Here is a 14416-nt window from a genome sequence, read left to right on the forward strand (position 1 = left end):
TTTTTGAAAGATGGAATACAGGTAGAGTGGCAGGACATTTCTGTGTCTCTCTTTTTTTTCTATTTGCATCCATCTCATAACACTTATCAAATTCCTAACCTTATCCAATCAAGTAGAAATACAAAATTGACTGCAGATCAACATGAAAGGAGCAACCTAACACCCCTAATTTGCATGACTTGGCACCTTGCAACAAGTCCATCCCCATCGTTCTGGTAAGTGTTTACAGTTTTACATTGGCTGCAACTAATTACTTCAGCAATCATAATGGTGATAATAATAGATATGCAAACATTTTGGATAATTTGCTCAAAATTTGAGGTGAAGTCATTATGAATAATTTTAGGTTTATTTTGCTTGGTTTTCTTTACTGTGACTTTATTACCAGTGTGTTGCAGGTACAAGTCGGTGAAACTATTCTTTCCAATCCAAACACTGAGCATCACTGGAAGCAGATTATGCACTATTGTTGCTGCTGAGGTAAGTGCATGTTGAAAGTGAAAATAACCTTAAAAGTATTTCAGATTTTATCATTTAAGTAAGCATGCATTTCAAGTAAGCAGTCCTACTGAATGCATATTGAGAGAAAGGTGATATTTAAGTTAATGTTTTTTTTTTTTTAAATGTCTTCAGCTTGTCAAGTCTATAAGAAAAAGTTACAAAGGCAAATACTTGCCCTATGTGACTCCTCTTCCTAATTTGGGAATTTTGGTGCAATATGGTTAATATGAGCTAACCTTTGCCTGATGCATTCTGGTGACCCATTTTTTAGAAGACTGAAATACATCCATTGAGATTTAACAATTATTTTAATCATTTGTAAAATGTTAAAAACAATTTTTATTTTTTACCATCATAGAGATTGGTCAGAAGTTAGATTTTTCTTTGTGTATGAGGTGACAGCATTTTGGGGTATATATATGATTTTAGCTTTTTCACTTCAAAATTGCAACAAAAAGTGATTACCTCTTCAAAAAATGTATTAGAATCCTGTTTTAAAATGGGAGGGAGGGCATATTTTTAATCTTAGAAACCACTTGACAGACTATTTCTGTACTTATGACACCCACAGAAAGGGAACTTTTGTCACGCTACGTCATCGTCAAACTTTGTTTTATGTAGGGCTTTTTTTTCTTCTTCACTTCCTGTCAAAAAACTTTTTCGCTGTGGTGGAACGCCTACCTCTTTTTTTAGCGTGTAACAAAGAAACAACAGGATAGATGAACTGCTGCTTGTCTTGTTAGAGATGATCTCATTTCAATAATTGTATATTTAAGTATTTTTTTACACTATCATACAATTCTAAATGGCAAGGATAAAGTATCACAGTTTTTAGAGAAAAATCAAGCAACACAGCTGTGTTCACCAGTGATAATACTCAGAAATGTTTCTTGAGCAGCAAATCAGCATGTTAGAATGATTTCTGAAGGATCATGTGACACTGAAGACTGGAGTAATGATGCTGAAAATACAGCTTTGCCACCACAGGACTAAATTAAATTTTAAAATATATTCAAGTAGAAAACAGTTATTTTAAACCGCAATTATATTTTACAGTATTACTGTTTTAATTGTAGTTTTTTATCAAATAAATGAGAATGAAAAAATAAGGCTTCTTTAAAAACAAAAGCATTTTAAAGCCAGTAGTGTAAGAAAAACTGTACGTTTTAATACAGTAATCTAAATTGTTATAGTAAACTGAGTTAAAAAAAAAAAAATTAGTTAATAATTAAATATATTTATTTATATGATTTAAATATGACCACGTGTTTGCCTGGAAAATCGGAGAATGAACAATGGGAGATTTTGTGAATCTCCTGGTAGTGCTTTTGTAAGGCTGCCCAGTTTTAGTCACCCATGATGCAATGCTGGAGTTACCTCATTTATGTGAAATCTATTTCTGGTTGAGGCCAAATTCACTCTACTTTCAATATGAAGTTTAAAGTAGTTGTTTTGACTGAATGAGAAGTGCAACTACACAAGATGATGCATCAATACATACCTTATCTTGTCTCCCATACTGAAAATCAGCAAAAAATTGTCTTCCATATGACATTTGGATATTATCAGTAGAGTGCAAGATAAATTGACTTTTTTCAACTGTACTTTATGATGCTCTTTTGAAAGGAATACGTGCGGAGCCTAGACGTCTACAGTCAGTCTTGGACAATAACAGGGTCATAAAGAGAGCCGAGAGCTGGGTTTATTAGAGAGAAATCAAAGATCGGAGATTAGATGGTGTAGTTTGTAATCACTCGTGAAGATCTTTTCATTGAGGATGGCCCAGAGCTGGGGAGAAACACAGACAGCTCAAGAGGGAAAACCCCCATCGTTCCACATACTGGAATTGACAATAGAGTTCTGTCTAAGCTCTGATCGCTCTTATCATAAAAATAACACAACAGGCCACGATAACTCTAGCACAGTCGGTAACAACAACATTCTATGGTAAATAAGGTGCTGCTATTCCAAATAAGCCATGAAGTTAGCCAATGCTCAGAAATTCCCAAAGTTTTCCCTCTTGGAACAACATAGCGGGTAAAGTTAAGGATAATAATAGGTACAAGCTTCACCATAATAGGCTACTTGGATTCTTTTTTTTTTTCTTGTGCTGGTGTTGAATTTATGAATATAAGTTGTGGGGCTAATTGTGAAAGTGACATTTTGTCTTTCTGTGAATAGTTTTACTGTAAAAGTCATGTGTTCATGTGACCTAATTATTTCCACTTCCTGAAGGTTGATTGTGGTGTGTGTGTGTGTGTGCTTTTCTGCAGTAGATGTGTGGGCCTCACATTGTTGTAGGTGTGTATGAACTGTCTATGCGGGGAATCCCTTCCAGCCTACCTTTCACTTCTCCAAGGAAAAAGGTTTCGTAAAAGAACAAAACTACAGCGGGCCCACACATACATCACTTCAGCTTTTTGCATCTCCAATTACGATCTTCACAGCAAGCTTCTCAGTGGCTTCACAACGGATGACTCCTGCAGGTAGAAAAATGACAGTTCTTTGTAAAACTCATCCGAAGTGTGTACTTGTGCTTGGGCGACGTCATTTCAAGAGTGGTGACTTGACTGAAGCAGAGAGCTTGAAACTCCTGCTGGACTTTTCCCTCCTACCCCCGTGGCAGCGAGCTAGGGTCGTGCGTCTGAGCTCATCAAGGGTTTATTGACTCAGGGGACTGTGGTACTCTTTTGCATGTCTGACGTGATCTTATATAACTTGAATAAGGGCCTGCACTTATGACCAGTTTCCCAGATGTAACATTGGTGGTGGAAAATAATTTTTTGGAGCCATTTAGGAGCCAAATTACGTTTTGAGTAATATACACAAATGTCTCTTTGTTTTGTAGGAATATTTCTGCCTGTTTGGAAAAAAATAAAAAAAGGTATCAAGTATTGTGTTGATTATAGTTCACCCACCTTACAGTTTTACTCCCAAACAAGTTTCAATTTGACCTCACTATGCTGAGGAATGAACAATTATATTTTTAGAATACCATTTATTACAACATGATTCTGTTGTTGCAGTTAGTAATGGTTTCCAGTGGGTTTAAGAGTGATTGTCCACGATTCAGGGATCACAGTTGGCTCTGCAGTATTGCGATGAAATTCGCTGCATGCGCACTATGCATATCCTAGCATGCTGAAAAATATATTTATTTTGGGATATATATATATATATATATATTTCACGATTCATTCATTGTGCTGCTTGTGGTTGCACACAGGAAGCACTTGTGCACTTTAAAGATATAATGGAGTCCTGCAGTGGTGAAATATTTTTGTAGGCCAACTTGGAAGTTTGCATCCCTCAACAAAAACCCAACAGATTTTTTTCCTTTGGCTTTTGGATTATAGCAGAAAATAAGCTCTGTGACTGACAAAAGGTCATGATTCTTACATGTCTTGTTCATCATTCACAAATGAACACAACTTTTATCTATTTTGAAGCCTAAAAACAGTCGGCAGAAGTTAAAAGCTAAATGTAGGCCATAATCAAACTAAACCACCAAGCGGTAACTTAAAAAAAAAAAAACACACACACACACATTCCCTAGTTTAAGCGCGCAATTATGCACTCAACAAGGCTGTGAAAGCGGACTAGTGAGTAGATGAGTTTGCCTGTTCTGCATGACATTTAATATCCCCAACAACCTCTGTAGTCCCATATAGATAAATGTGAAAATATCTTACGCTTGTATTAACCACAGATCTTATTTCAAGCATTTAACCAAAAACCAACTGACTTCAGGATGATGGAACTAGAAGTGCTAAAATGCTAACTCGTTTCCAGGTTTTGTCCTACAAAAATATGTCAGCACTCTATTAACTAATTCCACAGAACCACATATGGATGCACATAAATATCTATCTATCACCAATGGTGACTTTATTATTTTGTCACGTTTTTGCTGCATTTTAGTCGCAGGCTGAATCCCTTCATTATGGGTTGGATAACGTGTTACTAGCTTCTCAAAACTATGGCAGCAGTTTAGCTAGGTACAAAATGTGTATGAGTTTAACAGTAGGATTTTGATTCGGTGGTGATAGTGTTTGTACGACAAAAACACAACGCATCTAGTTTCAGTTAAAGACATAGCCTTGTTTGGTCCTATTAGCCTCCTCCCCTTTAAATAGCCAGTCCCACTATATCCCAACAGTCGCATGTTTCTCTTCTTCTAGTCACTTCTAGGCCTCGCGACAGCTGAGAATTTGCTGCAGTTATAGCCTGTCCATTCAGTTGTGCTTGGGAAGGGGCTTTCCACCACTTGTGCACACACACACACACACACACACACAAATCTCATGGGACTTGAGTTTAATGCTTCATGACACACTATGCCTAATGATCTTGCCAGCATTATCACAACTCTCTCAGTGTCTGGTTTCCCATATCTTCCTAAAAATTACCTTTGACTGTACAAACACTCACAGACACAAACAAGATTATACAGTTTAGAAAATGGTCCTTAAGCAAATGTTTTATTATAAAAAAATAAATCCTCCTATAGTTATCACATTTCTCTGTCTTAGTTTGGCATCTCTGTAATATTTTCTTTTGGGAAGGGGCTTTCCACCACTTGTGCACACACACACACACACACACACACACACACACACACAAATCTCATGGGACTTGAGTTTAATGCTTCATGACACACTATGCCTAATGATCTTGCCAGCATTATCACAACTCTCTCAGTGTCTGGTTTCCCATATCTTCCTAAAAATTACCTTTGACTGTACAAACACTCACAGACACAAACAAGATTATACAGTTTAGAAAATGGTCCTTAAGCAAATGTTTTATTATAAAAAAATAAATCCTCCTATAGTTATCACATTTCTCTGTCTTAGTTTGGCATCTCTGTAATATTTTCTTATTGTCAATTGATATTTTTGTTGTCAGTGCCTTAAAAGCCCCCCAAAAAAGTGTTCAAATGCACTGCAATAAGAGGCCATTTTGTCATACGCAGCATCTGAGACGTGAACATTTCTCTCAATTTACCAGGATGTAGGGAACTTCCTCTTACTTAAAACTAGAATGTTTTCAACTGCAGAGGGGGATCGAATGGCAAGTACCTCACAGTCAAAAAGTGCCTGACGGGAGCCATTTAACATTTATAACCGGAAACTAAAGTTTTATTTATATATATAAAGTCAAATATTGAAAGATTATTTATAGTGTGCGCTGTGCTGCTCTGTATATTCTGGTACAAATGAAAATTTCTGATTTAAAATGTAAGCCCAAGGCAAATAATAATAATACACTTACAAAAAATTTAATATAAAAATATTACAATAATCTTTACAAATAGCACCATAACAAAAACAGTATGAATTATATTTGACAGTCTAATAACAATGAAGCTTATGTATTAAATATAACAAGTTTATGAACTTTTATCATCTGTATTTGGCAACAATAAGATAGCAACAAGTGCAAACCAGCTGATAAAAAGAATACATACTGGTGAGGTATATGATACCAATTTTACGATCCATCTGAATTATACACAGATCTGCAATACAGTATTTAGCAAAATTTGATTGAAACTCTTAGACAAAATGGACCATGCTTGAAACCATAAAACCAAACAAATGACAAAACCCAGTGACTTATAAACCACAAATGCTTGAGATTGAATAACTTTCCATAACCAAACCATCTGCGTTCAATGACAGCCATGTGAGTAAGCCTTTGAACTGGGAATCACCAACCCAAAGTCATGTCTTTAGTGAGTCCTATGCCACAAGCGACCTTCTTAACATCAACCAAGCCCACAATCGAAAAGCCAAGTTTAAAAAAAAGCTCTTCCTTCGACACAATCCTGTTTAAACGTGTCCCTGCCTTCATCAACACCCTGTCAAACATCCCATAGTCTGCAAGCTTGTAGTGATTCTGTCCTCAGTGCTTTCGGTGCCCTGTGAAAAGTCAGTGAGGTGAGAGACTCACAGCTTGGCACACTCGTCCCAGTGTTTTAGGTATTCGGCCGTGTGCTCGTCGTCATATGTGGTGAGACAGCGAGGGCACTGCAGTTCAGCGGCTCCCTGCGGTGCCGTGTTACTGATAGTCCTCTTTGAGTTTGTTTCTGGGGGACTGTTTCTTAATGGTTCGGCAGTGTCCGTCTGTCGGTGGGGAACTTTTTTTAGGCCCATGTGAAGTTGCCGTGAGGATGAGGCATCTTGGACACTCTGAGTGATGAAGAAAAAAATTGTGTTATTTAAAGGAAATTGGACTTGGATTTTAAAATCTCACACTGGTCGGGTTGCACTGAAAAAAAAATGGTTACCTAAATATGGTAAATGCACTGGTTTTAAGTCAAAAATATAATTTCATATAGCTGAATCAACCTAAATACATTAATTTATACCACCAAAACTACGTTTTATAGGTTAAATCGCGTAGATATTTAGTAGGATGCTAAAGAAAGGGAAAAAAATGCCAGCATTTAATAAAAATCAGTTTTTTCTTTTACTTTTTTTTTGACACCCATGTTTTAATCAAAATGTCATAACATCAGGCTTCTCTTTGGTGACATTTTCCAGACTTCTCAAATAATTTAGTCCACTTAAACCCTGTCTATCCATGTTTGACTGCAAGCTCGAATAAATTTTTCAGTGCAACGCCCACATCTCAAAATCCAATCAACCACTGTACCCACCCTATATTTTTTTTTCTTATTTTGTTAATCTATTGCTCTCAGATGTACATCAATAAACTGAAGAAAAGATCTGTCACTATTTCAGTTTCATCGTGACTTAAAACAATCCATAATAATAATAAACAAAAAATAATATTATATATTTTTTACAATTATTTAATATTAATAATCTTTTTCAAATATCATGCTGGTTGGGTTATTTTGTAGTAAATAACGATACAACAAAAAGTTTTTTTTGTAATAATTAAAAAAAAAAGATAAAAATATCTTGAATTTGTAAATATCATTAGGTTTTAGGGGAGTTGCACCACATGGCATTTTACAACCTGAACTAACCTTGTCATGCCATAAAAAGGTCAAATTATCTTTTCAAGAATTTCATTATTTTAATGAGGCTTGCCTGTGTGCGTATTTGCAGTTGAAGTCGCCCAACTTCATCTTGAAGGTCCAGGATTTTACCCTGAGCCCTTTCTCTGTCTGCCCTCTCCGATTTGAAGTCCTCAATATAGGCCAAAACCTACAAGAGAACAAGGAAGGCACTTGGTTTATGGGCAGCAAGCCAAACAAAACTACTTCTCACTTTTGTTGTGACAAAAATACAATGACTTTCTGTTTAAGAGGAATTCAGAATTTGCTAGTTGAACTGATAAAGACCTGCTGCTCAAGCATCTGAATGCGTTCCTGGTCTCTTCTTTTACTGTCATCCCTCTCTCTGCTGAGTCTCTCGCACTCCATCATTTTGTCCTGTAGGAGGCCATTGAGCCGCACTATCTCCTGCTGGAACAAAGGCATGCTGCCCGCAGCCGGAGTCTGGGTCAGGGTCGGACCTGCAGATGCCAGACCGTTTGACTCTTTCAACTTCTGACACAAACCCCTCACATACTCCTCTCTACTGGAGTCATACTTCTGCCACTTTGAGTTTAAACTTTCCACCTGAGATGGAACAAAGGCATGTATTTATGATGTGAACAGAAAAAAAAAGACATTTTCCAAGAATATTTTACATTGTTTCTTTCTATAAAAGGTACAGAGTGACATTTTCTGCAAATGAAACGGGTAAAACAAATGTCAGTGGGTGGTGATCAAACAATGGTTCCATCATGTGATCCTTACATATGCAACTCTCTTTTTAAGCTGGTCGTTCTCCTCTTCTAACTTGCTGCTGATGAGATTTAGATGAGGAATTTCAGGGGAATCATTTGTCTGATGAAGACACAAAAAGCAAGGTCAAATATAGTTGTTAAATAAAGTGTTTTAAAGGTGGTCCAGATGTTGTAGAATGCTGATAGCTTCCCAACACACCTCATTCGCTTGAGTTCTCTGATCCGTCAGGGCTGTCTTGCTTTTCTCTTTTTCCAGCCGCCCCAAAAGCTCCTGGCACACCTGCACGGTGGCCCCCAGCTGTGCCCTCAACTGCTCGGCTTCTTCAGCGAGAGAGTTGCAAAGGACGGCCCTGGTGGCCTGTGTCCGATCGATTTCGGCCAATGTTGAGCGCAGTCGCTGGATCTCCCTCTCTTTCTCCTGCTCGGGCCTTTCCCTGACGGTCTCCAGCTCTTGATCCTTCTCCTTCAACTTTTCGTGCAATCTCTGGATCTCCTGGAACAAGCAAACAGTCAGAAGACCCCTTCATGCCCATTTCCTGACAGGTGAACGTGAACAAGAAATTCACTTATCTCACCACAGCTCAAGCCTACACTGTTAAGTATTCATGTGTTAATGAACAAATGTATACTCGCAAATCTGCTGAAAAAAAAAACGCCCTGTAAATTAGTTTGCTCTTCTTAGTTAACCAGACTGGTCTGTTTTAAAAGGGTTTTGGGCACTTTTGGGAGACCATTTTAAACCAGCTAGGACCACCAAATCATTGTAGGCTGGATTAAGCTCTTTATTATTATTATTATTATTATTATTATTATTATTATTGTTTTCTTGATTACGGAATTCAAGTATTTTTACAAAGAAGATATACATTACAGCTTTACAGTGCTTTTGTTGGTAAAATGCTGAGGAAAAAAAATCAACTTGACATGTTGTTGTAGATAGAAGCAGGAAGATATATGAAAATTGTGTTTTAACTTACTGTTTTACTGGTTTCCAATTTCTGGGCGGTGTCCTCCTCTGACTCTTTGAGCTTTTGCTGTAATTTGCAAATTTCCTTACACAAACTCTCGATGAGAGATTTCGACGGCCCTACAATATAGGGCTCCTCTCCCTCTATGACCACTGTTTTCTCATAGTTCCCCAGTCTTGCCCTCAAATCGGCAATAATTCCGTTTTTGGAGGAGACCAATTCATTTAAACGAGCAATTTCTTGTTGTGTTTCGTGGTAAAATGTGTTGAGTGTAGAGTAGCTGCGCAACTTCGCCCTCAGCGCTTCGTTCTCCCTTTTTACCTCATCCATGCTGAACAATCCGCTCGCGCGTTAAAAGCAATACATAAAGTTCGATTTTCCCATAGATTGTACAGGTTTGAGTGTTATAGGCTGGCATGCGTCTGCTGTAGACCAAAGGCAGAAAGCTTCAGCTTGTGAGAGCCTCACTCAATTTCGAAATTATTTTATGAAGAGGGGATTTCCTTGCGGGGACTTCCCCATCTCAAATTGGGTATATTTTTTCTCGTACTTCACTTTAAACGTCGAAAAATAGTTCAGTAACAGCCCCTCTTTTGGCATCAAAAGAGTTAATTGTCGAGTCGTGTGGGGTTTAATTGTGATTTTACACATTTTAGAGACAGTTGCCGCTCTCCTCGGTGTGATATATCAGGTTTAGGAAGATCACAGTTCAGCTTGCGACGCGGCAAACAAGAGTACACGGCTTCCTTGATTGTCATAAAGTAAAGACAAAGTCCCTTAAGTAGCGTCAGTGTGTAAAGCGTGTGAAAGTAGCTGCCTGCTGAGCTTGGCTCACTAGCACAGGTGGATAACGGAAGACATATTTAGACAGATACAATTAAGCGAAGGCATGAATCTGATGAAAGTATTGGAAAATAAAACATTTTCCACATTTTTTAAAGGGATAGTCCACCTAAACATGAAGAATCATTTACTCACCCTCATGTCCTTCCAAATTTGTCGTCCTCCTTTCTGCAAAATGCAAAAAAAGATATTTGGAAGAATGTTGATTTCAGTTCCCTTGGACTTCCAATGTATTTTTTTGTCCTTACAATGAAAGTAAATGGAACCGGAACAGCTTGGTTACCAACATTCTTCAAAATACCTTCTTTTATGTTCCATAAAAGAAAGTCATACAAGTTTGGAATGACATGAGGGGGAGTAAATGATGACAGAATCTTTATTTTTGTGTTGCCTATCCCTTTAAATACAATTCTGGAACATTGCTTGGCTTATAATTAAAAATATATATATCCTGCAGATTTTAAACGTTATGCTTTTTTACCTCAAAACAGAGTTTGACGATGAATGTGTAGTGGTGCGAAATGAGTGCTGATATTCAGCATTCATATTGGGGTCTTATTGAGAACATGCAAAATTAGTAGGCTATTGTTTTGTTACCATATAATAATTTTATGGTACTATATGGCAAGCTAACTGGAAAATAGCATCTGACAATTTTACATTGTCTTTTTAAACTGGGGAAATTGGCAAATTCTTACACATAACATATTGCAGTCTCTAAAAAAACCCATTATTTAAATTATCTTGGCTCACACTGTCAATTGTCTAGACAATGCAAGCCAATGGCGCTTAGTCTGTTATCTGTAGATTGAACCATAAAACAGTTATTTTAATTATACAGTAATTAACAAACGTACAATGTCTAAACCTCCATTCTTAGCGTAAGGACTCTTTATCCCTCTGCCAAAAGCAGCACACGTGAAACGGCAAAAAGTCCCGCTCAGCATGCTTGTGTGAGTTCATGATTTTCTGCCTATAGGGAAACCCCACCACTGTTCTTTAAAGTTTGCCACCATCTTGTGGTATCAAAACAGCAATGACATGTGTTTGACAGACATGATATAGTACTTTTACGCACACAAACATAATTGTTGCAATATTCCCTTACTGCTGAAAGTGCTCTTTCATAGCTTGATGTTACACAACAGCCATTTCAGCTCTCTATACACGTTTTTATTGTTTAGGCATGCTTGTGCAAAGGTATGAACTAAATCTGTAAAATTATAGGCAATGAAGTTGGTAATTACTCTTGGATTGCATTAAGGCAACCCTTTCATTTTCGGAATGTATGGTGCTTGCATGCAACTTTTTAGCATCAAGAATTCTTGGGAAAAACAGCACTCCTGCAAGGCTTGATTTTTTATTTACTTTATTTATTTGAAAATGGTTAATACCAACAGTATAAATAAATGACTACAAAATCTCTCTATATAAAAAAAATACTGCACACAACTCCAGCTCCACAGATATTCAGTGATAAAAAGCAAATATTAAAAAAAGGAAAGTATAAAATCAAAATATCAATGTATGACTACAGTGCTTAATTTAAAGTTAAAAATTGACCGAGGTACCAGGTACCAACATTTATTTAATGGTTTATATTAATATTATATAGATTTCCTTACATACCCTCCTTTAAATATTTTCCTCAATAGAACATTCCCATTTTAATATATTCCTGGGATTTCCACTTGCAGATATCAGAGCATTGAGTCATAAAGTGACGTCTTAAACTGCTGCTAGGGCTCAGTGACATCAGGCATTAGGATGCCATTGAAAGGGTCGGTTGCACCATCATCACCGATATCCTGAGGAAAGTCTTCCTCGCTGTCACATTCTTGGCTGTCAGCCTCTGGCTGGCACTCAGCTGAGCGGCTTTCGCTGTCTGCTGCACTGTTTTTGGACTCAGTGCTTTCACTGCTGCTACTGCTGCTGCTGCTGCTATTGCTGGTACTGTACTCAGTACCGTCAACACTATAACTGTTTTCAGTGCTTTCACTTGTGTCGGCACTGTTATCCTCCTCCTTTGTGTTCAGAACAACCATTTCCTTGCTTTCACTTGATTCACTGCTTTTTTTTGATGCGTCACTAGTGGATTTGATGTCATTCTCTTCTGGCTGGCTGGTCGCTTGCACTTTGCCGTTGTTGTTAATATGGACCCATTTGAGGGTGTAGATCCAGCCCTGTGTAAACGCATTATGATGGTCATTATTCCTGTGTTACCATACATGTTGTATGATGCATGAAATTGGATGTTCCTTACCCTACGAACATTCTCTTTACTGCTTTGAGTGTTATCTGATGTCAGTGCAGTCTCGCTTTTTCCAGTCTAGATAGCCATAGATGACAGAAAACGTAGGACAGTAGGAAATCAATTTCTCTGCAATCTATATGCTTTAGAGTGTGAGTTTTAGGTTGTATTAGGGCAAAGTAACTTACCAGACTTTCGACAGAATGGCTTTCACTTGAAATCTTGAAACAGAAAATAGATATAAAAAAAAACATGGTAAGATATCTGCAGTCATATTCATCTGTTTAGTGATTTTGTAAATTTGTGAAAAGATGTTAAAAGTGATTATTAGTTATACCGGTTCATTTGAGTCATATTCAATTGATTCTGAACTCTGTCAAGAAAACAGAGAAAGTGAAGTGAGCCTATTTTCTTAACAGAAATATATTAAAATATTTTCTCATTAGATTTGTTATCATAACAGTCTTTGCACTTACATTGCTGTCGGAGACAGTTTCCTTAGACTTCTGCAAGCAAATAAATAAATGTTTTATTTGTACCTTTTTCTTTTTCATTAAAGACTATTAAAAATACAAAATACCATACGTATTTTTTACCAAAAAAAATTTTTTTTTTTATTTTAGAAATTTGGTACTACATACATGTATTTTCATATATAGTTGGATATTATTGGGGTAAGAAAATGAAAAGTTACAGTTCTCCTCACTGTAAAAAAATTCCACCTATACTTCAACTTAAACACTTAAGTTCAGTTGTTGCCTTAAATTTTTTTATAACTGCAAGTCCTTAAAAAAATGAAGTTAAATTGTTATTTTGATGTTTAAATTAATGAAAAAAATATTTTACCATGACTTAGTTCACTTTTTTTTTCTTTTTACAGGAAAACTGTCTTTTTTGGATAAACATTGAAAACATATATATATATACAGTTGTCCCTCCTTCTAGATACACATTTAAGTTTATTTTTGTATATATGACATGGAGTTTGATTGAAAGCGCACCTCTTCTGAAAGTTCTGAGGTATTACTCTGGTCGGAGGATTCAGACATTGAAGAGCTTTCCGACTGTGGAATATAAAAGATTATAAGAACAGCATTTACCTAAAACACTTTTAAACTTGACACAAAGTTTCTTTGAATAAACTGAGCATCGCTTACAGAGTTGGATGCATGTTGAATCATCTCCATAGTCTTTTTATGCAAGATCTGTGTGATAATTCAAGAAAGAAACATTGTCACTTTTTGAAATGTTTGGAAAGACAGAAGACCATTTAAAGTTTATCCTCTGCAGTACTCACTGGATTAGCATAGGCTGCTCCCAGCAGACAGAGAATCAGTATGGCAGGTTTCATTCTGAAATACAAAATCTGGAGAATAAAAATCCATATTATTTTTCAATGTAATTTAATTATGTTTTAACATTTCTTAAAACATTTCTGCTCAAAAATAATACATAGGGTAGGTATGAAAACCTTACCTTTCTCTTCTCTTAGTCCGAATGCAAAGTCCAAGAAAGCAGAAGAGATTAAATGAACGAGAGTACTTTACAGAGAGTGTTTATAGCTAAAGCTAAAGACTGGATTTAATGGTATGTCTAGAGAAAGTGCTATTTAACAGGCTGACTCTCCATTAAGGTAACAGCATCACTTCCTGCTCGCCAACACTCAGATTATTGTGGGGGCACATTAACTGGAGTTGGAATATACAAGAAAATGAGAGTGCCACATTAAAAATGTTTACATAATGCAATGACACACACTACAGTGCACGCTCACCCAAACTTCCTCTCCTGTACATGTCTATTTTAGGATGCTAAACTATAGGGTGTGCGGCCTCTAAATACTGAGTAAGAGTACTGTCTGATCCCACACTGGGACAGGAAATCCATAATGAGAGCATTCCAACACAGAGCATTTCTTTTTCATAGACAAGCAGTAATGTATATACCTTATTTAAATTCTGTATGATTATTATGAACCTTATGGCTATAAACTGTTGAAAACATCAAATGGCATCATACTTTTATGATAGCTTGCTTATATACATATTCCTATATTTACTTGTCCCCACACAGTTTTTTTTTTTTT

At 36.7% G+C, this 14416-nt stretch overlaps 2 protein-coding genes across 2 annotated transcripts; both read right to left on the reverse strand.

Moving 5' to 3' along the window:
- Positions 1 to 5939: 5939 nt before the first annotated feature.
- On the reverse strand, positions 5940 to 9704 carry LOC107665480 (TNFAIP3-interacting protein 2-like). The gene is made up of 6 exons (XM_016456382.1): positions 9246 to 9704; positions 8468 to 8761; positions 8279 to 8368; positions 7820 to 8098; positions 7566 to 7682; positions 5940 to 6695 (listed from the first exon to the last, which is right to left on the reverse strand). Exons 1-6 carry the CDS (start codon positions 9564 to 9566, stop codon positions 6453 to 6455), a joined length of 1344 nt encoding a protein of 447 aa, XP_016311868.1. The 5' UTR covers positions 9567 to 9704; the 3' UTR covers positions 5940 to 6452.
- A 2010-nt stretch (positions 9705 to 11714) lies between these two features.
- On the reverse strand, positions 11715 to 13681 carry LOC107665479 (dentin sialophosphoprotein-like). Its single transcript, XM_016456381.1, has 8 exons — positions 13628 to 13681; positions 13488 to 13535; positions 13332 to 13394; positions 12807 to 12836; positions 12668 to 12703; positions 12519 to 12551; positions 12343 to 12408; positions 11715 to 12262 (listed from the first exon to the last, which is right to left on the reverse strand). Exons 1-8 carry the CDS (start codon positions 13679 to 13681, stop codon positions 11819 to 11821), a joined length of 774 nt encoding a protein of 257 aa, XP_016311867.1. The 3' UTR covers positions 11715 to 11818.
- Positions 13682 to 14416: the final 735 nt, after the last annotated feature.

This window comes from Sinocyclocheilus anshuiensis, unplaced genomic scaffold (assembly GCF_001515605.1).
Source record: "Sinocyclocheilus anshuiensis isolate Anshui unplaced genomic scaffold, SAMN03320099.WGS_v1.1 scaffold908, whole genome shotgun sequence".
In the NCBI taxonomy this organism is placed as follows: Eukaryota; Metazoa; Chordata; class Actinopteri; order Cypriniformes; family Cyprinidae; genus Sinocyclocheilus; species Sinocyclocheilus anshuiensis.

What these genes read in the sequence shown, in the direction of transcription:
- LOC107665479 (XM_016456381.1), bottom strand. Translation starts at nt 13,681, where the DNA reads ATGAAACCTGCCATACTGATTCTCTGTCTGCTGGGAGCAGCCTATGCT. An exon ending in TTCAACATGCATCCAACTCT is followed by an intron (nt 13,395 to 13,487) that starts GTAAGCGATGCT and finishes TATATTCCACAG; the next exon opens with TCGGAAAGCTCTTCAATGTC. An exon ending in CCTCAGAACTTTCAGAAGAG is followed by an intron (nt 12,837 to 13,331) that starts GTGCGCTTTCAA and finishes ATTTGCTTGCAG; the next exon opens with AAGTCTAAGGAAACTGTCTC.
- LOC107665480 (XM_016456382.1), bottom strand. Translation starts at nt 9,566, where the DNA reads ATGGATGAGGTAAAAAGGGAGAACGAAGCGCTGAGGGCGAAGTTGCGC. An exon ending in AATTGGAAACCAGTAAAACA is followed by an intron (nt 8,762 to 9,245) that starts GTAAGTTAAAAC and finishes TGCTTGTTCCAG; the next exon opens with GAGATCCAGAGATTGCACGA. An exon ending in AACTGCAAATACGCACACAG is followed by an intron (nt 6,696 to 7,565) that starts GCAAGCCTCATT and finishes TTCATCACTCAG; the next exon opens with AGTGTCCAAGATGCCTCATC.